Source organism: Asparagus officinalis, chromosome 9, assembly GCF_001876935.1.
Source record: "Asparagus officinalis chromosome 9, Aspof.V1, whole genome shotgun sequence".
In the NCBI taxonomy this organism is placed as follows: Eukaryota; Viridiplantae; Streptophyta; class Magnoliopsida; order Asparagales; family Asparagaceae; genus Asparagus; species Asparagus officinalis.
In genome coordinates this window covers 2,415,867-2,443,128 of record NC_033802.1, presented here as the reverse complement: position 1 = coordinate 2,443,128, position 27,262 = coordinate 2,415,867, and the positions used below count along the sequence as shown (strand labels likewise).

General features: G+C 31.9%; 2 protein-coding genes and 1 long non-coding RNA gene across 5 annotated transcripts in view; 2 read left to right on the top strand and 1 right to left on the bottom strand.

The window, feature by feature from the left end:
• LOC109824428 (protein SET DOMAIN GROUP 41) lies at nt 402–21,492 on the top strand. 3 transcript variants are annotated; one of them, XM_020391024.1, is made up of 5 exons: nt 404–1,164; nt 19,102–19,141; nt 19,240–19,346; nt 19,481–19,579; nt 20,539–21,492. In XM_020391024.1, exons 2-5 carry the CDS (start codon nt 19,135–19,137, stop codon nt 21,415–21,417), a joined length of 1,092 nt encoding a protein of 363 aa, XP_020246613.1. In that variant the 5' UTR covers nt 404–1,164; nt 19,102–19,134; the 3' UTR covers nt 21,418–21,492. The 3 variants fall into 3 exon arrangements, with proteins under 3 accessions (XP_020246614.1, XP_020246613.1, XP_020246612.1); XM_020391023.1 differs by having other exon boundaries at nt 19,073–19,141; XM_020391025.1 differs by lacking the exon at nt 19,102–19,141 and having other exon boundaries at nt 402–1,164.
• Nucleotides 24,327–27,262, bottom strand: part of LOC109823994 — an 18,892-nt gene continuing 15,956 nt past the window's right edge. Inside the window, exons 4-5 of the long non-coding RNA XR_002242521.1 lie at nt 24,710–24,880; nt 24,327–24,576 (exon numbers count right to left, since the gene is read on the bottom strand). This is a non-coding gene — a long non-coding RNA (uncharacterized LOC109823994). The remainder of the gene's footprint in view (nt 24,577–24,709; nt 24,881–27,262) is intronic.
• LOC109823993 (abscisic stress-ripening protein 2-like) lies at nt 25,312–26,261 on the top strand. Its single transcript, XM_020390481.1, has 2 exons — nt 25,312–25,534; nt 25,878–26,261. The coding sequence occupies exons 1-2, from the start codon at nt 25,400–25,402 to the stop codon at nt 26,025–26,027; spliced, it is 285 nt and encodes a 94-aa protein (XP_020246070.1). The 5' UTR covers nt 25,312–25,399; the 3' UTR covers nt 26,028–26,261.

Here is a 27,262-nt window from a genome sequence, read left to right as displayed (position 1 = left end):
TATAGATACAAGTTAGGGTACTTAATGGTGTGTTTGGGAAGGAAAGGAAAGGTAAACAACGGGAAGGGAAGGGAAGGGAAGAGAATTGTAATTTGTTGTTTGGGAGTTGAGTAAGGTGAATGAAGGTGAAAGGAAGTAAATATATGTAAATTTACATAAATGACTTTATACTAATAACACATCAGTCCTTTTATTTGTTTTGATGAGGTAAGAATGTCATTACACCCCTTTACCCTCCTTTACCCTCCTCTACCGCCCAAATCGGGGGGGAAGAAAACCAAGCAATTTTACCCTCCTTTCCCATTCCTTCCTACTCTCTACCCTCCTTAAAAAAAACTCCCAAACAAGGTGAAAGCCTCATTTCTCTTCCCCTCCCCCTCTCTACCCTCCATCCAAACAGGGCATAAGAGAGAAGTGGGTGAAACAATATCCCAAGGCCTGCTCGATAGATAGAGGCCGAAACCCCCCAAGCTAGAGAAATGGAGATGCGAGCCCGCGACGACACGCCGACGGCCCAAGACCTGATCCCCTCGACCCCCCGCTCCCGCCGCCCTCCACGACCGCCTTCTCTCCTCCCACTGCCTCCTCCTGCTTGCTCCCGATTCCCAAACCACCCCCGCTTTCTCCTGCCCCACGTGCCACTCCTCTCCTACTGCTCCCTCACGTGCCATCCACTCCGACCTCGCCCCTCCACCACTCCTACCGGAGTGCCTCCTCGCATCGCGCCCCTCAACGTGTCACTCCGACGACTCCGCCGACCTCCGCGCCGCACTCCGCCTCCGCCAAACCCTGGCCCGGCCCGCCGCGTCGGATCGCGGGCTGTCGTCGAGAACCTCGAGGCCGGTTCTCGGATCCGGAATCCGATATGGAGTCCGAGGATCCGAGAAGGGGCGGCGGTGATGAGGAGAGCGAGGGAGAGGAGGGGGAGGGGAGGAGGAGAGGAGGTTCTGTGGGCTGTGCTAACGAGACGCCGCTGGAGGTGCAGGTTAGCGAGAGGGGTCGGCGCTGGGGATTGGGGTCTATGGGCCGTGGTTCTCTTGGTTCAATCACAGCTGCTCGCCGAACGCGTGTTATCGGTTCGAAGTTGGTTCGTCGAGGTTGGATTCTTGCGGTTCGGGCTCGTTTAGGGTTTCGCCTGCGAGTAATGGAGAAGCAACCGATTTGGTGAGTCTAATCATACATGTTGAGAATTTTATCATGGATGCACATCATGAAATAGATCATGCATGTTGAAAATTTCAGTTAGTCATGGATGCATATAAAGTAGAAGAAAATTTGACTTTTGTGGGTTTAAAATATGATCATTGTTTGTAAGTAGTTGTTACACTAGCTAGCTACAGAAATCACTTTATTCAAGACTGATAAAAGTTTGATAGCAAGCATAATCTTGTTGCTTGATGGCTGTAATAGTGCCTCTGGCTTGTTGTTTGCGTGGGGTAGCAGGCGCGTGCATGGTTTGTTGTTTGCTTGGTGCATTTGTTGTTTGCTTGGTGCAGTAGCCTCGCACATGGCTTCTTCTTTAACCTTAGGAAAACGGAGGCTGTTGACACTTTTCAACATTTTCGTGTCTGAGTTAGGGCAATTTCAGCTCAAAAAGTTCTCAAATTTGGCTAAGCTCTCCACTGCAGACACTAGGGCCTCCACCTTGTGTTGCGGCACGACGTTGTCTTTAGTTTGAGAAACAATGTTGCACTAGGCGTGCTAGTTCTTTTCTCTCGTTTTTGTAGAGAGACATGATGATCTTCTAGATAAGACTACCAAAGCGAAGGGCCACTTAATTTTTTTTGTTTAGTAGGATCTTGTTGGTGTGCTGATGGACTGAAGCTTGCTTTCCATTGATGATACAAGCATAGAGGGTTAGTTATGGTGGTGTGAAACTTGTCATCGAGGGCTAGAGTTGACAGCCTTGAGTTGAAGGAACTAAGTTGTTATTTTTCTCAAGGGTGATCAGATCCCTTTTAAGAGAAATATAATAAGATCTCTCGCATGAAGGAGAAAGTAGAGTCTATGAGCGATTCGAAACCCTTGAGACTATAATATCTATCTTTTCAAGGAGATAGTGGGTTTTCCAAGGGAGATGATGAATCTCACCGAGGAGTAAAATCGGTCTCACTAAGGAGATAGTAAAGGCGTAAGCGGAGCTCTAATCTCAGCAGCTAAGGAGGCAAAGAAATCACTCCAAAAGCCTGCCAAGAACTCGAAGAGAGGTGAAAATTTGCAAATCCTGAGCCTTGAAAATCGAGCCAAAGTGGAGCAAAATTGGAGCCAAGTGAAGCATTTTTCTTGTTGACAAAGGTGCTCTATTTATAGCGGGTAGGATCTGCCTTGCACGAGGGTAATTCTGATGCAACTGTAGCTGTTTCTGCCATTTCTGCAGTGTACATTGTACTAATCATCAGTTTGTATAGTACTTTAACAGGCACTACAATTCGCGCAGGGCAATATATCAGCATATTAGCCCCGCACGTTTGGAATTGTTGGGGCCACATTAGCTCCATGCACTTCAGTTGTGCGCACACAACACCAAATCTAACAGTTGTTAGAATTTTGTCTTTTTTTGCTGGCCCATGATCTTCTGCTGCAGCTGTTTTGTAGGGTAGTGGTCGTCAGAAGATCGTTCATTTTATAGTGGAATGGGCACGCTATGTGGAATAGTACACTACTTAGCATTATCCCCTTGCATTGGGCTGAGGCTATAGCCCCTGGCATGAGGCTATAGCTCTGCTTACTGAAGCGAGGGCATATCCTTGCGCAATGGAGTGAGGCCATAACCCTCACGTACTAGCGCGAGGTTAGCGCAACTTGCCTCAATTTACACAAGTTGACTACTTGAGCGGATTTTGAGGTTGATTCTCATTCCATCTCGACTTAGGACTTTTGTAAATTGTCATTAGTCAATTAGGGACTCATGATTCTTGATGAGTTGGGTTAGTTAAATGACCATTTTGCACTTGGTAGGCCCCATATTACTATTGAGTTGCCTAATGGACGATCTAATATTTTTGACTGTCTACACACATACATTTGTTTAAAACAAACCAAAATCAACAAAAATGGTGGGTTATAGCTTGTGAAAATTACAAAGTTTGATGTACACATAATAAATTTACATTCGTTCAAAATGAACGAAAGTTAATGAAAAAATTAGTTATAGCTCATGAATATCGCAAATTTTGATGTACACATAATTTATTTACAATCGTTCAAAACGAATCAAAATTGTGAAAATTTGTTGGTCCATGAAAATCATGAATTTTGGTGTACACAATAAATTTACTATTGTTTAAAATGAACCAAAATTGATAAAAATCGGGTTATAGCTTATGAAAATAACGACTTTTCATGTACACGTAATTTATTTACATTTGTTCAAAATGAACCAAACTGTCAAAAATCGTGGGGTATAGCCGATGAAAATTGTGAATTTTAATGTACGCATTAAATTTGCTTTTGTTCAAAACGAGCCAAAATTTATAAAATTTTTGGGCTATAGTTCATGAAAATCGCAACTTTTGGTGTACACAATTTATTTACATTCGTTAAAAGCAAACCAAAATTGACAAAATTCGTGGGTTTTTAGCTTATGAAAATTGCAAATTTTCATGTACATGTAATTTATTTACATTCGTTCAAAACGAACAAATTTTTTAAAAGTCGTGGGTTTTAACTCATAAAAATTACAAATTTTGTATTTTACATAATAAATTTATATTAATCGAAACAAACAAAAATTGACAAAAATTATGGGTTATAGCTCATTAAAATCAAGAATTTTGATGTACACATAATTTATTTACATTGATTAAAAATAAACATAAATGTCTAAAATCGTGAGTTATGATCCATGAAAATCACAAATTTTGATGTGTAAATAATAAATTTACTTTCTTTCAAAGCAAACTAAAATTGACAAAATCTTGGATTATATGTGAATTTAAGTGTGCACACTAAATTTACTTTCGTTCAAAATGAACCAAAGTTGAACAAATTCGTGGGTTTATAGCTCATGATAATCGTGAATTATGTTATGCACATTTTATTTACATTTGTTCAGAATAAACCAAATTTGACAAAATTCGTGAGTTATAGTCCATGAAAGTTGCAAATTTTGATGCACACATATGAAATTTACTTTCATTCAAAATGAATAAAATCGGTAAAATTCGTGGGTTATAGCTCATAAAAATTGCAAATATTGGTGTACATAATTTATTTAAGTTCGTTCTAAATGATCCGAAATTGAAAAAAATATGTGGGTAATAGCTTATAAAAATCGCAAACTTTGTAGTTCACATAATAAGTTTACATTGATTTGAACCTAATAAAATTGATAAAACTTAGGAAGTATAGCTCAATAAATTAAGAATTTTGATGTACACAATTTATTTATATTTGTTGAAAAATGAACAATAAATTTAAAAAAAATCGTAGGATATAGCCTATGGAAATTGCAAATTTTGATGTAACACGATAAATTTACTTATGTTAAAACGAACCAGAATTGACAGAATTCGTTTGTATGGCTCATGAAATCTTAAATTTCAGTTTACACATAATTTATTTACATTTGTTCGAAATAAACTAAATTTCACAGGTTATAGCCCATGAAAATCACATAGTTTGATGTACGCAAATTAAATTCTTTCATTTAAAATAAAAACAAAATTGCTAAAAATCGTGGGTAGCTCATGAAAATTACAAAATTTTTAGTCCACCATAAATTTACATTAATTTGAAATTGATAAAAAATAACAAACATTGAAAGTTATGGCTTATGAAAATTAAGAATTTTGATATACTCATAATCTATCTACATTCATTCAAAATGAACCATAAATTTCAAAAGTTGTGAATTACAGTACAAAAAAGTGACAATTTTGATGTACACAATAAATTTATTTTCATTAAAAAAAATCAAAATTGACAAAATTTGTGGGTTATGAAGATTGCACATTTTAATGCACACATACTAAATTTTCTTTCGTTCAAAATGAACCAAAATTGAAAAAAGTCATGGGTTATAGCTCATGAAAATTGTGAATTTTGGTGTGCACATAATTTATTTTACATTCATTCGAAATAAACTAAAATTGATAAAATCATTGGTTATAGCTTATGAAAATCGTTAATTTTGATTTATAGGGAATTTTGTTTACATACACTCAAAGGAACCCAATTGTCAAAAATTATGGGTTATATAGCTAATGATTATCACAAAATTTGTAGTACACATAATTAATTTATATTAATTCAAAACAAACAAAAGTTGATGAAAAATAAGGGTTATAGCTCATGAAATCAAGAATTTTGATGTACACATTATTTATTTATATTCGTTCAAAATGAACCATAAATGTAAAATCGTAGGTTATAGCTATTGAAAATTAAAAATTTTGATGTACACATAATAAATTTATTTTTGTCAAAATGAACCAAAATTGACAAAAATTCATAGGTTATATAACCCATGAAAATTTTAAATTTTGATGTACACATACTAAATTTGCTTTCCTACAATATGAACCACAATTGACAAAATTCGTGGATTATAGATTTTAAAAATCACAAATTTTTTATGTACACATGATTTATTTACATTCGTTAAAATCAAATAAAAATTGTTAAAAATCATGGGTTATAGCTTACGAAAATTGAATGTTTTGATGTACACATAATTTATTTTTATTCGTTCAAAATAAAATAAATTATCAAAAATCGTGGGTTGTAGCTTATGTAAATCACAAATTTTGTAGTACACATAATGAATCTACATTAATTCAAACGAACAAAAATTGACGAAAATTGGGGGTTATTGCTCATAAAATTCAAGAATTTTTATGTACACAATTTATTTATGTTTGTTCAAAATAAGCCATAAATATAAAAAATTATGGGTTACAATCCATGAAATCGTGATTTTTAATGTACACATGTAAATTACGTTCATTTAAACATTCATTTAAACATAAGTGGGTTACAGCTTATGAAAATCATAAGTTTTGATGTATACATAATTTATAGTTTAAACAAACCGGAATTATTAGAGATCATGGGTTGTAGCTCGGAAAATCGCTAATCTTGTAGTACACATAATAAATTTACATTAATTCAAAGCGAATAAAAATTAACGAAAATTGGGGATTATAGCTCATGAAATTCAAGAATTTTGATGTATACATAATTTATGTACATTTGTTCATAATGAACCATAAATATTAAAAATAGTGGGTTTTAGTCATGAAAACTGCGAATTTTGATGTATACATACTAAATTTGTTTTTGTTCAAAATGAACCAAAATTGAAAAAATTTATGGATTATAGCTCATGAAAGTGACAAATTTTTATTTACACATACTAAGTTTACTTTTGTATAAAATGAAGCAAAATTTATTGGTTGTAGCTCATGAAAATTACAAATTTTAATGTACACAATAATTTATTTTGTTTAAAAAATCAAAATTGACAAATTTCGTAGGTTATAACCCTTAAAAATCACAAATTTTGATGTACACTAAATTTGGTTTTGTTCAAAATGAACCAAAATTGAGAGAGTCATGAATATTACAAATTTTGGTGTGCACATAATTTACTTATATTCGTCTGAAATAAAACAAAATTGATAAAAATCATGAGTTATAGCTTATGGAAATCTCAAATTTTGATATACGTAATTTATTTACACTTGTTCAAAAGGAACTAAAATTTTCAAAAATCATAAGAATTGCAAATCTTGTAGTACACATGATAAATTTACATTAATTTGAAACAAACAAATATTGACGAAAATTGAGGATTATAGCTCATGAAAATCAAGAATTTTTCATTCATTTAAAATTAATTGTAAATGTAAATAACTATGGGTAATAGCTTATGAAAATCATAAATTTTGATGTATACAATAAATTTACTTTTAGTTAAAACGAACCATAATTGACAAAATTCATAGGTTATTATCCATGAAATTAGAAATTTTGATGTAATACATACTAAATTTACTCATTCAAAACTAACCAAAATTGACAAAATTTGTGGATTATATATCTTAAGAATTGCAAATTTTTATGTACACAATTTAATTATATTCATTCAAAACGAACCAATATTGTCAAAAATCATGGGTTATATAGCCCATGAAAATTACAAATTTTGATATACACATGCTAAATTTACTTTCATTCATAACAAGCCTAAATTGACAAAATTCATAAGTTATAGCTCTTGGAAATCACGATTTTTTTAATAAATTTAATTTGTGTATATTTGTTTAAAACGAACCAAAATTGTCAAAAGTCGTGGAGTATATCCCATTAACATTGAAAATTTTGATGTACACATACTAAATATACTTTAGTCCAAAATGAACCATAACTGACAATCCATAGGTTATATAGCTCATAGAAATCTCAAATATTGTAACACATAATAAATTTACATACTATAAATTTACATCAATTCAAAATGAACAAAAATTGACGAAAAATTGGAGGTTATAGCTCATAAAATTTAAGAGTTTTGATGTACACAATTTTATTTGTTCAAAATAAATAATAAATGTCAAAAATCGTAAGTTATAGCCTATTAAAATCGTGAATTTTGATGTATACATACTATATTTGCTTTCGTTTAAAACAAACCAAAATTTAAAATTCATAGGTTATAGCTAATGAAAATCATGAATCTTGGTGTACACAATTTATTATATTTGTTCAAAGCGAATCAAAATTGACAAAATTCATAGGTTTTAGCTCATGAAAATCAGAAACTTTGATGTTCACAATTTATTTCATTCAGTCAAAAAGAATCAAAGTTGTCTAAATTCATGGGTTTTAACTCATGAAAATCGTAAATTTCTTTTTACACATAATAAATTTATATTAATTTAAAACAAATAAAATTTAATAAAAATTAGGGGTTATAGCTCATGAAAATCAAGAAGTTTAATGTACATATAATATATTTGCATTCGTTAACTATGGAACATAAATGTTTGAGTCATGGTCCATGAAAATCATAAATTTTGATGTACACGTAATACATTTACTTTCTTTCAAAACAAACTAAAATTGACAAAATTCTTAGGTCACAACCTGTGAAATTCACAAATTTTAATTTAAACATACATTTACTAAATTTATTTTCATTCAAAATGAACCAAAATTGATAAATTGACAAAATTTGTGAGTTATAGCTCATTAAAATCGTAAATTTTGGTGCACAGTTCACACATAATTTATTTACATTTGTTCTAACCGATCTAAAATTGATAAAAATCGTAGGTTATAACTTATAAAAATTCAAATATGTGCTCGTAGATTATTTACATAATTACATTCATTCAAAATGAACTAAAATTGCTAAAAATTATGAGTTGTAACTCATGAAAATGACAAACTTTATAGTACACAATAAATTTACATTAATTCTAAACAAATAAAAATTGATAAAAATTAGGGGTTATAGCTCAAGGAAACCAAAAATTTTGGTATCCACATAATTTATTTATATTCTTTCAAAATGAACCATAAATTTAAAAAACCGAGTTATTGCCAATGAAAGTTGCAAATTTTGATGTACACGTAATAAATTTACTTTCTTTTAGAACAAACTAAAATCAACAAAATTCTTGTGTTATAGTTCATGAAATTCGCAAATTTTAATATACATATGCTAAATTTACTTTCGTTCAAAACGAACCAAAATTGAGAAAATTTGTGGGTTATATAGTTCATCAAAATTGCAAATTGTGGTGCACATAATATAGTTACATTTGTTAAAACGAACCAAAATTGACCAAATTCATGAGTTACGGTCCATAAAGTTATAAATTTTGATGTACACATGCTAAATTTGCTAAATTTACTTCTGGTCAAAATGAGCAATAATTGACAAAATTTGTGGGTGATAGCTCATTTAAATTGCAAATTTTATTGTACACGACGTTTATTTACATTTGTTCTAAACAATTCAAAATTGATAAAAATAGTGGTTTATAGCTTATAAAAGTCGCAATTTTTGATGTGCATGTAAATTATTACATTCTTTCAAAATAAACCAAAACTGTCAAAAAGCATGGGTTGTTGCTCATGAAAATCTCAAGTTTTATAGTACACAATAAATTTACATTAATTCAAAACGACCAAAAATTGACGAAAAGGGGGTTATAGCTCAAGAAAACCAAAAATTTTGATATACATATAGTTTATTTATATTCGTTTAGAATGAACCATAAATTTCAAAAATCGTGAGTTATAGCCTAGGAAAGTTACAGATTTTAATGTACACAATAAATTTACATACGTTCAAAAAGAATCAAAAAGATAAAATTTATGAGTTATAACCCATGAAAGTAGCAAATTTTTATGTACACATAATAAATTTACTTACGTTCAAAACAAACCAAAATTGATAAATTTGTGACTTATAACCCATGAAAGTCGTAAATTTTGATGTACAAATACTAAATTTAGTTCCATTCAAATCAAGCTAAAATTGATGAAATTCGTGGATTATAACTCATGAAAATCACGAATTTTAGTTTACACAAATTTATTTACATTTTTTCAAAATGAATCAAAATTGACCGAATTCATGGTTATAGCCTATGAAAATCAAAAATTTTGATGTACACAAATTAAAATTTACTTTCATTCAAAATAAAATAAAAGTAATAAAAATCACGGATTATAGCTCATAAAAATTACAAATTTTATAGTATACAATGAATATAAATTAATTAGAAATTAATAGAAAATGACAAAAGTTGGGGGTCATAGCTTATGAAAATCAAGAATTTTGATGCCTTCATAATTTATTTACTTTCACATAAATGAACCATAAATTTTAAAAATTACAAAAAATATAAAAATCGTAAATTTTGATATACAAAATAAATTTGGTTTCATTCAATATAAATTAAAATTGACAAGATTTGTGGGTAGCCTATGAAAATTACAATTTACTTTATTGTAAAATGAACAAAAATCGACAAAATTTATGGGTTATAGCTCATGAAAATTACAAATTTTTGGTGTATACATAATTTATTTATTTTCATTCAAAATAAACCCAAATTGATAAAAAATTATTTGTTATAGCTTATGAAAATAAAAAATTTTGATGCACGTAGAATTTATTTACATTTGTTCAAAATGAACTAAAGTTGTCAAAAATCGTGGGTTCATGGAAAATACAAAATTTATAGTACATATAATTAATTTATTTTAATTCAAAACAAAAAAAAGTTGACGAAAAATGGTGGTTATAGCTCATGGAAATCAAGAATTTTGATGTACGCATTATTTATTTTCACTCATTCATAAACCATAAAAAAACGTGAGTCTTAGCCTTTGAAAATTGAAAATTTTGATGTTCACATAATAAATTTCTTTGTTAAAAACAAACCAAAATTGTTAAAATTCATAAGTTATAACACATGAAAATTGCAAATTTTAATGTACTCATGTTAAATTTACTTTCTTTCAACGCAAACCAAAATTAGCAAATTTTGTGGGTTTAGATCTTAAAAATCACGAAGTTTATGTGCTTGTCACTTATTTACATTCATTCAAACCAAAACAAAATAGTCAAAGATCAAAAAGAGTAAAAAACCATGGGTTATAGTTCACGAATATTTAAAGTTTTGATGTACACATTATTTACATTCAGTCAAAATGAACGTAAATCGTCAAATATCATGGGCTACAGCTTATGGAAATTGCAAATTTTTAGTTCACATAATAAACTTACATTAATTAAAAATGAACAAAATTTGACGAAAATTGGAGGTTATAGCTCATATAATTCGAGAGTTTTGTTGATGTACACAATTTATGTACATTTGTTCAAAATTAATAATATATGTAAAAAATCATGGGTCATAGCCTATAAAAATCGTGAATTTTGATGTACACACTAAATTCGCTTTCGTTCAAAACAAATCAAAATTGACAAAATTCCTGGGGTTATAGCTCATGAAAATCGCAAATTTTGGTGTATACGTAATTTTTTTACATTCTTTCTAAGCAAATCAAAATTGACAAAGTTCGTGGGCTTTGACTTATGAAAGTAGCAAAGTTTAATTTAGACAATTTATTTACATTCGTTCTAAATGAATCAAAATTGTTAAAATTCGTGGGTTTTAGCTTATAAAAATTATAAATTTTGTAATACGCAATAAATTTATAAAATTCAAAACAAACAAAATTTGTTAAAAATTAAGGGTTATAGCTCATGAAGATCAAGAATTTTAATTTACACATTTACATTTAATTAAAAATGACACAAAAATGTCAAAAATCACGAGTCATGGTCCCTGAAATCGCAAATTTTGATTTACACGTTATAAATTTACTTTCTTTCACAATAAACTAAAAATGGCAAAATTCTTGGGTTATAGCATATGAAATTCGCAAATTTTAATGTACACACTAAATTTACTTCTAAAATAAACTAAAATTGAAAATTTTCATGGGTTATTGCTCATGAAAATCGCGAATTATGGTGTACACTTAATTTGCTTACATTTGTTCAAAGTGAACCAAAATTAACAAAATTCGTTCAAAATGAAAATTGCATATTTTGATGTGCAAATATTAAATTTACTATTGTTAAAAAATGAACCAAAATTGGCAAAATTTATGGATTATAGCTCATTAAAATAGCAAATCGAGTGTACACATGATTATTTATATTCATTCTAAATGGTTCAAAATTGATAAAAACTGTGGGTTATAGCTTATGAACAAATTTTTATTTGCACGTAAAAGGTTTACATTCGTTCAAAATAAACCATAATTGTCAAAAAACATATGTTATAGCCCATGAAATTGCAAATTTTGTTGTACACGTACTAAATTTACTCGTTCAAAACAAACCATAATTGACAAAATTTATGGTTTATACATCTTAACACGAATATTTATGTACATGTAATTTATTTGTATTTGTTCAAAACGTTAAAATTGTCAAAAATCATGGGTAGCCCATGAAAATAAAATTTGATATACACATACTAAATTTACTTTCGTTCAATAGGAACCAAACTTGACAAAATTCGTGTATTATAGCTCATGAAAATCGTGAATTTTTATATAAATTTAATTTGTTTATATTTGTTCAAAATGAACCAAAATTGACAAAATTCGTTAGTTACAACCTATGAAATCCGCAAAATCTGATGTACACATACAAAATTCACTTTTCTTTCAAAACAAACCAAAATTGAAAAATTCGTGTGTTATAGCTCATAAAATTCTCAAATTTTGGTGTACACAAATTATTTACATTCACTCAACATGAGCCAAAATTGTTAAAATTCGTGGGCTATATATATAACTTATGAAAATAGTAAATTTTTATGTACACATGTTTAAATTTTACAGAAGGTGCTAGACAGACTAGACGGTTAAGCCGGGGCCTAGCAAGCTTAGATCCATAATCAACCATGCATAATAAATACTAAATAGCCAAAATAATAACCAACTACCGAGAAATATTCAACATAACAAGTCATTACAATAGTAAATAGTATCGCAAAACTCAAAAGTCTAATGCTCAAAAAGAGAAACACGAATAGTCTAAACTGAACAAGATTTTAATCTTGATTATTAATTACATAGATTAACTAAAATTAACTAAATTGAAGTTAAATAGTGAATAAATTAAAACTAAAATTGAACAAGATTAAACTAAAATTAGAAACAATGAATTAAATTGAACAAGATTAATTAATTAACTAAATTAGACTAAGGAATTAAACTAAATTAAACAATATTAACTATTTACTAAATTGTATAGTGAAAAAAGATGAAATTGTTACCTTCAAAAAGAAGAGGCGAGAGAATTAGGAGGGGAGGCGGCTGGAGGTGGGAAAATCGGGAGAGGAGGCGGCTAGCGGCGGGGCGGCTAGCGGGGGGAGAGAAGGTAGCTGTGCGGCGAGAGAGGTGGCTTTGAGGAGATTGCTGGCTGGCGGTCGGAGAAGCGAGAGTGGAGGCGGCTGGCGCGTGGGAGAAGTGGGTAGCAACTGACGACCGGAGCGCGCGAGCCAAGAAGAGGAGGGGGGGGGTGGGGAGAGTCGGGAGTTTGAGAGAGCGTCTGAGGAGGTGCTTTCAGAAGTGGGAAAAGAGACAGAGAGATAGGATTAGGTTTGGGTTATGGGTAATGGGTAATGGGTTTGGGCCGGATAATGGTTTAAATTTTTTTATTTTAAAAGCTAGGCGGCTCGTTTAGCCCTAGGAGGCGCCTAGGCGGAGTAGCTCACTAGACAGGTCGCTTCGATCAAAATTAAGCGGGCATGTATCTGCCTACGGCTAGGCATCCGCCTAGCAGCTTTTCAGAACACTGCACATGCTAAATTTATTTTTATTCAAAATAAACTAAAATTGATAAAATTCGTGGGTTATGATTGATGAAAATATTAAATCTTGGTGTACACATAATTTATTTATGTTCGTTTTTAAACAAATCAAAATTGACTAAAATCGTAGGTTATAACATATAAAAATCACAAATTTCGATGTAAACACAATTTATTTATATTCGTCCAGAACGAACTAAAATTGATAAAGATCGTGAGTTATAGCCAATGGAAATAGCAAGATTCGATGTAGATATACAAAATTCACTTTCATTCAAAATGAACCAAAATTAAAAAAATTCGTGGGTTATAGCTCATGAAATTCTCAAAATTTGGTGTACAAAAATTATTTATATTCATTCAACATGAGCCACAATTGTTAAAATTCTAGGGTTATATAGCTTGTGAAAATGGTTAATTTTGATGTACAAATGCTAAATTTACTTTCATTCAAATGAACTAAAGTTAACAAAATTCGTGGGTTATAGCTAATGAAAATATTGAATCTTGGTGTACACATAATTTATTTATATTCGTTTGAAAAAAATCACAATTGACAAAAATCGTAGGTTATAACTTTACGAAAATGACAAATTTTGATGTAAACATAATTTATTTATTTTTGTCCAAAACGAACTAAAATTGATAAAAATCTTTAGTTACAGCTAATGGAAATAGCAAATTTTGTAGTACACAATAAATTTACATTAATTTGAGATGAATAAAAATTGATGAACATTAGGGTTATAGCTCATGAAATCTAAAAGATTTTTTATGATAACTTATTTACATTTGTTTGAAAAAATTGTGGTTTATAGCTTATAAAAAATCACAAATTCTAGTGTACACATAATAAATGTACTTTTGTGTAGGGTTATATAGCTCATGAAAATTGCGGATTGCGGTGCATTCATAATTTATTTACATTCATTCAAAAGGAATCAAAATTGCTAAAAGTTTTGGGCTATAGGCCATGCAAATTGCAAATGTTTAAAGTAAACATAAGAAATTCACACTCGTGCAAAACAAATTAAATTTTATAAAAATTATGAATTATATCTCATGAAAATCCCAAATTTTGGTGTGCACATAATTTATTTATATTTGTTCAAAGCAATCCAAAATTGTCAAAAATCTCGGGTTTATGAAAATCGTTGATTTTGATTTGCATAGAATAAATTTACTTCTATTGAAATTGGACTAAAATTGGCAAAAATTGTGGGTTAAGAGTTTATGAAAATCACGAATTTTGATATACAAATAATTAATAATATATATACATTCGTTCAAAATGAACCAAAATTATCATCACAAATTTTGATGTATATATACGAAATTTATTTTTATTTAAAAATGAACCAAAATTGACAAAATTCGTGAGTTATACGTCATGAAAATCGTGAATCTTTGTGTGCACATAATTTACTTATATTTTTTCAAAATAAATGAAAATTGACATAAATCGTGGGTTATAGTTTATAAAAGTTGAAAGGTGTACACATAATATATTTACATTCTTTCAAAATGAACCATAATTGTTAAAATTCGTGAATTATAACCCGTGAAAATAATAATTTTTGGTGTACACATACTAAATTTTCATGCGTTCGAAATAAACCAAAGTGGACAAAATTTGTGAGTTATGACTATTAAAATCTTAAATATTTGGTGTACACTTAATTTGTTTACATGCTAAATTTGTGAGTTATTTTCATAGGCTATAACCCATGAATTTGTGACTTATAACTATTAAAATCTCAAATCCTGGTTTATAGCTCATGAAAATCACAAATTGTGATGTATACATGCTAAATTTGCTTTTGTTCAAAATGAACCAAAATTGACAATAATTCATGAAAATCGCAAATTTAGGTGTACACATGATTTATTTATGTTCGTTTGACACAAACCAAAATTGACAAAGATCGTAAGTTATAGCCCATGAAAAGCATGAATTTTAGTGTACACACGATTTATAAACATTTGTTCAAAATTAACTAAAATTGTCAAAAATCTTTGGTTATAGCCCATGAAAGTCACAAATTATGTATGCATAATAAATTTCTCTCGTTCAAAAACTAACCAAAACTAACAAAAATTGTTGGTAGCTCATGAAAATCGCAAATTTTAATATACACATTTACTTTTGTTCGAAACTAACCAAAATTGAACAAAATTGTGGGTATATTTTACAAAATTCGCGTTTTGATGTGCATGTAATTTATTTTTAGTTGTTCAAAACAAACAAAATTATTAAAAGTCTATAATAGCCCACAAAAATCATGAATTTTTGTGTACACATAATTTATTTGCATTCATTTAAAAAAATGAACAAAAATTATGGGTTATAGCTTATGAAAATCGTGAGTTTTGATGTACATATGATTTATTTTCATTCGTTAAAAACCTAAGTTGCGCCAGTACGAGTGCGGGTGCGGGTGCAGGTGCAGGACAAGAATAGGAAAACAGCTAAAACTCATCGGATTTAATTATAGTTCTGAGCTATATATGTAAATAACCCTTGTAAATAGTAGTTCTTAAGGCTGAAACAAATCTATCCTTATCCAAGTTAAAATGGATGTGAAGTGTGGATATATATATATCCAAGATGTGTTTGACCAATGTTTTAAATTAAACATGCATTGTATAATTGAATACAGGTCTAAATAAATATATGCATATATTTAAGGAGTGTCCAAGAAGTGTCTTGTACGGGAAGAACACGTGTAAATACCTATGTAAGATAGTTCAAAATGAACCAAAATTATCAAAAATCGCGGGTTATAACCCATGAAATCGTAAATTTTGATGTAAACATATTAAATATAGTTTCATTCGAAACGAATTAAAATTGACAAAATTTGTGGGTTATAGCCTATGAAAATAACCAACTTTGATGTACCCATACTAAATTTACTTACATTCAAAAAAACACACGACAATTACTAAAATTTGTAGGTTCATGAAAATTACAAATTTTGGTGTACACAATTTATTTTCATTTTTGTGGTTTCATGAAAATTACGAATTTTGGCGTACACAATTTATTTTCATTTATTCAAAATAAACCAAAATTGATAAAAAATCGTCAGTTATAATTATGAAAATCACAAATTTTGATGCACATAATTTATTTACAATTGTTTAAAAGAAACCAAAATTGTCAAAAATTGTGGGTAGCTTATGAAAATCACAAATTTTATAGTAAATATAATAATTTTATATTAATTCGAAATGAACAAAAAATGGCCCATAAAAATCACAAATTTTGTACACAATAAATTTATCAAATTGACAAAAATTGGTAGGTTATAACCCATAAAAATTGCAAATTTTGATGCACACATACTAAAATTATTTTCATTTAACACGAACCAAAATTGACAAAATTGTTGGTTTATAGGTCTTAAAAAATCTTGCGTTATAGATCTTAAAAATTCATGGTTTTACATTAATTTGAAACAAACAAAAATTGACGAAAATTGCGGGTCATAGCTTATGGAATTCAAGAATTTTCATTTATACATAATTTATTTGCATTTGTTAAAAATGAACCATAAATGACAAAAACTACGAGTTATAGCCCATAAAAATCGTGAATTTTGATATACACATACTAATTTTCTTTTGTTTTAAATGTACCAAAATTCGTGGGTTATAAGCTCATGAAAATGGCAAATTTTGATATACATGTACTAAGTTTACTTTCGTATAAAACAAACCAAAATTGACAAAATTTGTGGGTTATAGCTCATGAAAATCACAAATTTTGATATACTAATAATAAATTTATTTTCTTTCAAAATAAATCAAAATTGACAGAATTTGTAGGTTATAACCCTTGAAAATCGTAAATTTTGATATATAGATACTAAATTTACTTTTGTTCAAAACGAAGCAAAATTGGGGAAATTTATGGGTTATAGATAATGAAAACCGCGAATTTGGTGTACATATAATTTCTTTACATTCGTTCGGAGTAAGCTAAAATTGACAAAAATCATGGATTATATAGCTTATGAAAATTACAAATTTTGATATACACGTAATTTATTTACATTCATTTAAAAGGGTCTAAAACTTCAAAAGTTGTGGGCAATATCTCATGAAAATCGCAAATATTTTGTAGTGCACGTAATAAATTTACATCAACTCGAAGCGAACAAAAATTGTCGAAATTTTGGGGTTATAGCTTTTAAAATCAAGAATTTTGATGTTCACATAATTTATTTACGTTTGGTCAAAATGAACCATAAATGTAAAAAATTGTGGGCTCTAACCCATGAAAATCGCAAATTTTGATGTACACATATAAATTTACTTTCACTCGAAATAGATCAAAATTGATAAAATCCATAGGTTATAATCTTTGAAAATTGTAAATTCTGATGTATGTATACTAAATTTGCTTTCGTTCAAAATGAACCACATTTGACAAAATTCATAGGTTATAGATCTTAAAAATTGCTAATTTTTATGTACACATAATTTATTCACATTCATTCAAAACAAACCAAAATTATTGAAAATCGTGGTAATAGCGCATGAAAAGCCCATGAATAGATTTTGATGTACACAAAATAAATTTACTTTCATTCAACACGTAGCAATATTGACAAAATTCGTAGGTTATAACCCATGAAAACCACAAATTTTGATGCCCACATAATATATTTACTATTGTTCAAAATGAACTAAAATTGAAAAAATTGGTAGGTTATTAACCCATAAAATCGTAAATTTTGATGTATGTTGAAAACGAATCAAAATTGACAAAATTCGTTGGTTATAGATCTTAAAATTGTGAATTTTTATGTACACATAATTTATTTACATTTGTTCAAAACCAAAATTATCGAAATCATGGGTTATAGTCCATGAAAATCGCATTTTGATGTACGCATATTAAATTCACTTTCGTACAAAATGAACCAATATTGACAAAATTCATAGGTTATAGCTCTTGAAAATCATAAAGTTTGATGTACACATACTAAATTACTCTTGTTTGAAAGTAATCAAAATTTACAAAATTTGTGGATTATAGATCTTAAACATTGTAAATGTTTATGCACGCGTAACTTATTTACATTCGTTCAGAACTAACCAAAATTGTCAAAATCATGAGTTATAGCCTATGAAAATCACAAATTTTGATATACTCGTACCAAATTTACTTTCATTCAAAAGGAATCAAAATTTACAGAACTCGTGGGTTATAGCTTGTGAACTTGTGAAAATCACGAATTTTTATGTATTGTTAATTTATATTTGTTCAAAATGAATCAAAATTGTTAAAAATTGTGGGTTACATTTCATTAAAATTGCAAAATTTGATGTACACCTGTGAGATTTACTTTTTTTTTTTAAAATGAACCAAAATTGACATGATTTGTGGGGGTATAGCCTATGAAAATTATGAATTTTGGTGTACACAAATTATATACATTCGTTCAGAATGAACAAAAATTAACAAAATTCGTTGATTATAGCCTATGAAAATCGTAAATTTTGATGTACACAATACACATACTAAATTTGAAAGTTTGTGGCAATTTCTTTAATAATATGGTACTAGTGTGCAAAATCATACTAGTTCATGGTAGTTATGTTAAATCTTACGCTTATTCAACTCCAGAAAGCATCCGAAGGCTGTATAGTTTGACAAATCTTTAGATGTGTTGTATATGTACGTGACGCACATATTTCACTTACAGTGACAGTATGGGGTTTAAATTGCTTGCAGTGGAAGGCATGGGTAAATGGTGGAAGCAGCCTGATGAAGGGTGAAGTTTAATTGTTTCTATGTTAAAATATTGTATTCTTTATAATATTCTGTTATCTCTATTAATGCTTTAGTTATTATCCTCATTCCTGTTTTCAGTTCCAGGCTTAACTAAATATGGCCCGAGAGTTGTAGCACGTAGTATTAAGCCGATTAAGAAGGGCGAGGAAGTTTGCATTGCATACACAGACCTATTGCAGCCTAAGGTACAGTGCTATTGATTAATGGAAGAATAACACTTCTCTAGTTGAAAACTTTTAGTTTGCCAAGCAGCTGTATTTGACAATTCTTAATGTTCCATTATCACCATTGTCTAACCAGCAGATATTTGTTTCTTTAGGAAATGAGACACTGTGATTTATGGTCTAAGTATCGATTCGTCTGCTGTTGTGAGCGGTGTAGTGCGTTGCCGGAGATGTATGTGGACTCCATTTTGAAAGTAATAAATCAACTTCTTTTAACATTCATTTTGTTTTCATGGTCATGATGGTCATTGGAGTTTTTCCCATTAAAAAATGGGGTCAGCTACTAAGCAGCACATTGTGTGTTCTGTTAACCTTTTCAACATTGGTTGTCATCATTATCAGGATGGTCATTGTAATTTTTTCCCCCATCAAAGTGGGATCAACCATAAAATATGACTAAAATTCATGAGAGCTCCATAAAGCAGTTGATATTCTCTTACAGTTATTTGTCAAACTTGTCAAATTCTTCACCAAAGCTACCATCCTTATGTGGAGGTCTTTCCATAGAAATTTTAATCGCCACTTTGCATCTACGAAAATCTACAATTTAAGGGTATTCAATTTATGAATGCAGCGCTTGTAAAGAGCAAATCTTTTAAATATATGAATTGTTTGGTTCACTTTTTCTTCTTCACAGCGCATTAGCGCTACATGTGATTAGTTAGCTGCGCACATTATTGTATTAGAGCTTGTGTAATCTACATCTTTCAGGTGCATAGTGTACGAATTTAGTGCTTAACTATTTGTGTCTTTCTGGGGATTTGTTTTAACAATGTGGCAAGCTCTATTTGTTGAGGATGTTGTTTGGCTGAAAGACAAGAGAAGGGATGGTTTCTATGAAGTAATAAAAAGCTTACTAGAGTCTAAAAAATTAGCGAGATGAGAACTAATGTATGGAAATGTAGCTTCCAAAACTTATAAGAAAGGCTGTAATCTGCATTAGTAGCCAATTCATTTCTTAGGAATGATGTTAATCATTCATCATGAAGGACGAAGAGGTTTATTTGTAGACTTTGAGGATGTTTGGATGCCTTGCGCTTTTATCTTGACCAATATTAATACAAGAACTAAGATTTACTGTCCTCTCTTCATTCTGCACTAAATTTCACAAGTTGAAGTGCTAGGTTTTAATACAGCATGCAACCTCTTTCAGAGTGATGCTTGGAGCTTGGTTACCAATCATGACAACTCCAAAGAAGCAGATTGTGATGATCTCGCTGAATTTTTAGACCAGACTATTGCTGAATACATGTCTGATGGAAATCCTGAAGCATGCTGTAAAAAGCTCGAGAACATGCTTTGTGGAATCCTGGAAGGTTCACCAATCCAAGAACCTTCCAAAACAAATTTCAGGCTTCACCCTCTTCACTATCTCTCCCTCAATGCTTATATTGCACTTTCATCTGCTTGCAAAGTTTTATCAACTAATTTGCTAGCTACAGATTCCAACAAACAGAGCAAATCCAGGGCTTCTAATGTGCACAGAGCTTCTGTAGGTTATTCTTTGCTGCTTGCAGGTGCAACCCATCATCTGTTCATGTCTGAATCATCATTGTTGGCAAACTCCGCAGTCTTATGGGTAAGTGCCGGAGAATCTATAATCGACTTTCTTAGAATTTCTTGCAAAACTAAGTTCAAGTTATATTCACATCCCGAGTTCCCGAGAGAAGCTTATAAATGCAAGGAGACATCTTTGAGGTTCTTAGAATGCATCTCGAAGAAATTGACATGGTCATGGCTGTACTTGGTTCGAGGTTTATATTACTTGGAGAATGTTAAGAGCCCAGTTGACTTCAGTTGGCTGGGACTTGAAAATACATGTCAAGTTACTGAGGACTGGAGAAATGCTGCAGAATTTTGTTTGTGCGATGAATACAAGTTCGAGACTGAGACATGCATTGAAGAGTATAGGACACTCGAACAGGTAGCTGTTTGTTGCCTGGCTTATGGTAAGTATCTAGCAACAATCTGCTGGGGACAGGAGAGTTATTTGGTTCATAGAGTTGGGAAATTATTTCATGATATCATGTAAAAGTGCCATTGTGTTTTTATCCTTGTCATGGGACTTTATTATATATATATTTTTTTTCTAATTGTGATTAGTTTGCTTATGGTAACCCATGTCCATTGTATTAGCCCATGGTATCCCTATGATGGGTTAACTGGGGACTAGTTGTCCTCCTTTGTTTTTTAGCTAATGTAGTCACTTTTAAATGTTTTTTACTTGGTTTGTTTAGACCATGTTAATTTAATGGCCTTTACCCTCCATGCTTAGTAAATACTAAATTACGGTGGGTGGTTATAGATTTTGTATCAGTTATTTACCAGCATCAATTAGTTCATAGTCCTAATAGGATCTTGACCTTTATTATCCTTGATTTAATACATCAGTTCCTCATTACCAACTGATTACATGATAATGATGTCAGGAAACCATCATTATAGAATCTTCTACTGATGGTTTTTTATTTTTGTGGGGTGGGGGGTGTTAAAAGGAAATTAGATACTTAGAAGAGAAAAGGGGGGCATTATCCATCGAATTATTATGTGGAAAATAACTTTATTGGCACGGTATGTTGGTCGCCGAAATGTCATCATCATTTGAAACCCTTGGAGATTAGATATAACTATTTTTCTATAAATTATCTTTGGCTTCCAATGAATCAAAATTTTGAGGTTTAGCATAGTATCTAGACTACAACTTTTGAAAATGTAGTTTGATCAGAGAAAAATAAACTTATCTGAGGAAGGCTTTCCTTCGAGGTTAAGGATCTCAAGTTTTCAGTTAATGTGGACACATGCATTAATCTCTCATTCAAGAAATGATATTGATTTCAATACTTTGTCACATAATGAGGTAGACTTCCTGAAAAAGATTTACTATGGTTCTTCAGTTTGTTACCCCTACAAAAAGGCAATTAACCCTAAAGTAATTTGTTTACTAAGCCAGGTTTATTGATTACACAAGCGTCGTAGCATGAGCAGCAGCCGCAGATGACCAGAAAGGGCTCCACAATAATAGACAGTTAACAGACCGTGTATATCCTTCATTGGATTATGCTTGCCGACGTGATGAGGCGTTTCATGTAAATATCTCAACTACCCTAATAAACTAACGGTTGTTGGATAAACCCAACCACCAGTCTCCATTAATGCGGGCCCCATTAATCACGATGTAGAGATTGAAATCAAGAACGCGCCCAAAAAAAAAAAAAAAACACTAATGTTATCTTGCAACAAATTAATTTTCTATTGATCAAGATGGAGGTCTAGGTTCTATGTTCCCAAACAGTATTTGAGAATGAGTGCTGTTACGGGGACCTAAAATATGAGACCAATGAAGGTGACAGGTGAGGAGTCCCCTCCCTATTGCATAATGAGTTGGTCATGCCAACTCATTATGCAATAGGGAGGGGACACCTCACCTGTCCCCTCCCTTGGTCCCATATTTTGGGTCCTTAAAACATTTTCCTTTGAGAATGAGTACTGCTACGGGGATCCAAAATATGAGACAAAAGGAGGGGACATGTGAGGTGTCCCCTCCCTATTGCATAATGAGTAGGGAGGGGACACCTCACCTGTCCCCTCTCTTGATCTCATATTTTAGGTCCTTAAATCATTTTTTTTTGAGAATGAGTGCTGCTACGGGGACCCAAATTCTATTGTTAGTAGTTTTTCCTCATCTGTTCCGTTCAGCTGCAAATTCTATTGTTAGTAGTTTTTCCTACTTACGATATTCTTTAAGATTTGTTTCGTTAAAATCCTATTAATATAACACGGAGAGTAGTCACTCGATATTTTAAAGAAAAAAAAACTAACCTGCACAAAATTAACACTTCTAATGCATGGACAGATGGCAGAATTTTATTTTTCAATCAAAATCATTCACCATGTCATGTGCAGTTAAATTTTGCCTTGAATGAAACATAGCGATCACGAAGAAAAAGATTATATCCGTGATAATCACGACTTTTCTACATATATATATACAAATTAATGATTGTGAATTAGAAAATGATCTCCCGCGTGCTAAAGAAAAATTAAAAAGGATGCAAATTGTCTATCACCCACTACCTCACCAATTGTCGCATCATAATTCGTGCGGTTTGTATAATTTAGGATGAGAAGAATCAACATAACCACCACCATATAAAGAAAATTTTTACAAAATAGACCTATTTTGCTAAATATTTAGTAAAACAGACCGTTTTGCTAAATATTTAGCAAAATAGATCCCTTTTTAGCCTGTTAAGAGGTCTATTTTGTTAAATATATAGCAAAATAGATCTGATTTGCAAATTTTCCCTGTATAAATGGAGTAATGTTGTTATTTCTAGTCACCAAGCTTTGCGAGGAACACGGTAGGCCCCCAATTGGGTCATTTTCTCATCACCCGTGGTGGGAAATGGATAGAGGTTGGGCCCACCATTTGAAAATGAAAATAGCATAAGTCTAGAAGCAATGATATCATCGCTTCCTAACGCCGTTCAACATGATGTTTCTATCAATCCCCAAATCCTGGGGACTCGACAAAGGAAGTTTCAATTATAGGCTGTAAACGGGTTTAGTTTCCTAATGAAATAGGCAATTGGGATCCTAATCCTATCGCCTGTCATTTACCGGTCCATATTCCAACTTTGATTTTTAAGAAGAATTTTTAAAAACTATACAACTTTTTTTTTTTGAACTGAAAAACAAGGTGAGGTACCATGTTCATATATATATATATATAAAAGCATAGGAACTAAATAGAGATGACAAGAAGATAAAAACTCACAGATGGCCTATGGAAAGGATCTAAGTAAAGAGGAGGCTGGTAAGGAGCGGACCTTGTCGTCACCTACCAAACTCACTTTACTAAGATCCTTCAACAAAGACCCAAAAACAAAAGAAAAAGCACACTTTCTAACAACTCACACTACTGAGAGTTCTGAAATCACAAAAGCTACAAACACGAAGTCTTTCTAAAAACTGGCATTAAGCAGCTTACTGACGGGAGAGTAAGTCGCATCGACGGCGAGAATAGAAATAAGAACTGGAACGACAACTTGGAGAAGAAACCTTCCAAGTCAGAGAGCCTCGGAGAAGTTGTCATCGCAATCACCAGCGATGTTCGACTTGACTAGGTCCTGCAGCTTCAAGTTATGGGCAGCCCTACGAGTGCGTTTCGCCACTCTCTCCTCTTCTGCCCCTGTCCAAAACCAGTCACATCTAGCAATGTTAGCAGCTATGAGGATGGGGTTAGCAGGGACGTCTCTGAAAATAAGCTGATTTCTACAGTTCCACATTCCCCAACAAAAACATAGCAACTATACAACTTTTACCTGTTGTAGTCCTTAAACATGCGCCTCCTTCTAATGGGTTCCACGATTTTGAACGAACTTTTCTCCGGTCTGTCGAATGGAATTTTGATTTTGATATACGGCTATTACCGCCATATGAGTCAATTTTGCCAACCCGAGCCATCTCTGTTCTCTTTTTTGTTTCTCGGATGACTGAGATCAAATACAACACAAGTGCATGTAATACAAAATATTACATCACATAAAAAATAATCGTGACTGTCGAAAAGGGTGATGATCCAAATTTTTAGGATCAACAACATAAATCATATTCTTCCATTCAATTCTATTCTATTACATTCTTAAATCACTTCTCAAAAGGTTTTTAAGGCCTACTTCTAATCCTCTTTACTCCGTTGTAAATGACCAAATAATAAAAGTCTAAAAAAAATCACAAGGATCCTACAAATATTCCCGTTAAAGGACGGACGTGTAATCAATTAAGCCACTAATCACGTTCATTATCAACAATGAAGTCACATTCATCCTCCAATCAAAACTCCCCCGCCCATCTTTTGCTTCGCTGGACCTAAACCACGCGGTATCGTCACCGCGTTCAACCCCCATCAGTCCCTATAAATACCCCGCCAAATCCTCAACAAAATCAAACCATCACCAGCAAAAAATTGACAAGCGACAAGTCTCATCATCAGCACTTCATTTTTTGATCCAATGGCTGAGGAGAAAGAACACCACCACCTGTTCCACCACCACCAGGAGGGGACTCCAGCTGAAGAGCTGAAGCATCACAAGCACAAGGAGCATCTCGGAGAGATGGGTGCTGTTACTGCTGGAGCCTTCGCTCTGGTACGCTCCTTTTAATCCTGACCGTTGATTTATAACCGTGTCGCTCGTAAGTTATAAAATACAAATCTTATCAAAACAGTCCCTACATATCCATCATTAAGGTCAGGACCACCTTACAAGTCATGTCAAAAGGTGTGGACCTCACCATTCTATTAGCAAAATGAGTCATCGCCTCATATCCATCATTCCCTAATACTGTTACTTGTAATCTTGTCGTGGGTCAAGCATCGTGCTGGACCGGGGGAATTTTTTTTTTTCTAGGAATGATGTTGAATTTCATTTAAAATAGCAAGTAATGTCTCCCTTGGGATTTAATTGATGATTCCGATTTATTAATTTTCAGTATGAGAAGCATGAGTCAAAGAAGGACCCAGAGCACGCTCACAAGCACAAGATTGAAGAGGAGGTCGCGGTCCATGAGAAACACGAGAAGAAGGAGGCCAAGAAGGAGGAGAAGGCCGAGGGCGGCAAGAAGCACCACCACCTCTTTTGAATTATTAATTAATTAATTAATTAAGAGGGTGCATATTAATTATCCTTAATAAGAGCCCTTTATATGGCTCTTTTGTGTGTTTGTTTATAACGATTGTATCTTATATTACTTGTGATTTGGCTCCTGTTTGAATACAGTATTGGTGTTTTGTATAGAGCTTCATGAGCGATGGGTTAAGGTTTTCTCACGGAACAAAAATCAGTAAAGAAGGGAAAACAAAGTTACAAAGAACAAGATGCAATTTCTCAATGCTTCAATTATTAGGGGATGCTTGATAACTGGATTGGAGAATCCAGCATCTTCAAATGGGATATCCTGGTGAACAATAAAAATCTTCGAGCTTATACGCATATACGCGTGACAACGACAAGTTTGCCAATAAAAATTTCTAGTTTAGAGTTTAGATATTGTAGGCAAACTTTAGAAATCTTTCCCATAAACATGGCAAGCTGGATTCTGGATTCCACTGAAGACAAATGCGCGCATGTAACATGTTAAAGCGTCCTCTATATCATAAGAGCATCTCCAGCAGCCGTTGCCAAGGGGAGTGCTCATCTGTTCGTGTCAGAGCTCCATGTGTTGCTAATCATTGGAGGAGCAATGGAGCCAAGTAAAGTTGTCAAAATTTAGCAACCGCTCCAACCCTTTTTTCCAATTTTTATAATTAAAAAAATAATATATAAAAAGTAATATGTGAGATCATGTAGGCAACCTTTGGAGTTGCCAACTACCGGACCATTTTTTGAATAAAACTATAAAAGTTGACAAAAATGATGTGGATGAGAGAGAAAATAAAAGATTAATATTTGTGATGCTTTGGCAAGATTTGGTAACCTCAAAAATAGTGCCACCATTGGAGATGCTCAAAGGTGTACATAATTTATTGGAGAAGATGATAATAAAAACTATGATATAACATGTACGAGCATATAAATCCAAAAGATAACCATCGTGTCGCAAACACCAACTAGAATTAAACAATGGGCGTCTACTTCAGAATACGTCCAACATCAAGTGAGAAGAAACATGTGAAGACACGTGTCCCTCCAATAATTTAAGATTTACAGGGAGAGATTTGTAGAATCTTGAACTGGCCTCTTAAATCTCATAAATTAATGAATCAGTATATATACAAACTTAGACCATAAAACCATTGGAAATAAGATGGTTCAATTTGATTTTCAGGGTGAGGGCGTGGAAAATATTTCTGATATTATTAAAGGTTCTATGATGTG

Excerpts from the sequence above, each read along its gene's own strand:
- LOC109824428 (XM_020391024.1), top strand. Across the intron at positions 19,347-19,480 it reads CAGACCTATTGCAGCCTAAG|GAAATGAGACACTGTGATTT; the intron begins GTACAGTGCTAT and ends TTGTTTCTTTAG. Across the intron at positions 19,580-20,538 it reads ATGTGGACTCCATTTTGAAA|AGTGATGCTTGGAGCTTGGT; the intron begins GTAATAAATCAA and ends AACCTCTTTCAG.
- LOC109823993 (XM_020390481.1), top strand. The coding sequence starts at position 25,400 with ATGGCTGAGGAGAAAGAACACCACCACCTGTTCCACCACCACCAGGAG. Across the intron at positions 25,535-25,877 it reads CTGCTGGAGCCTTCGCTCTG|TATGAGAAGCATGAGTCAAA; the intron begins GTACGCTCCTTT and ends ATTAATTTTCAG.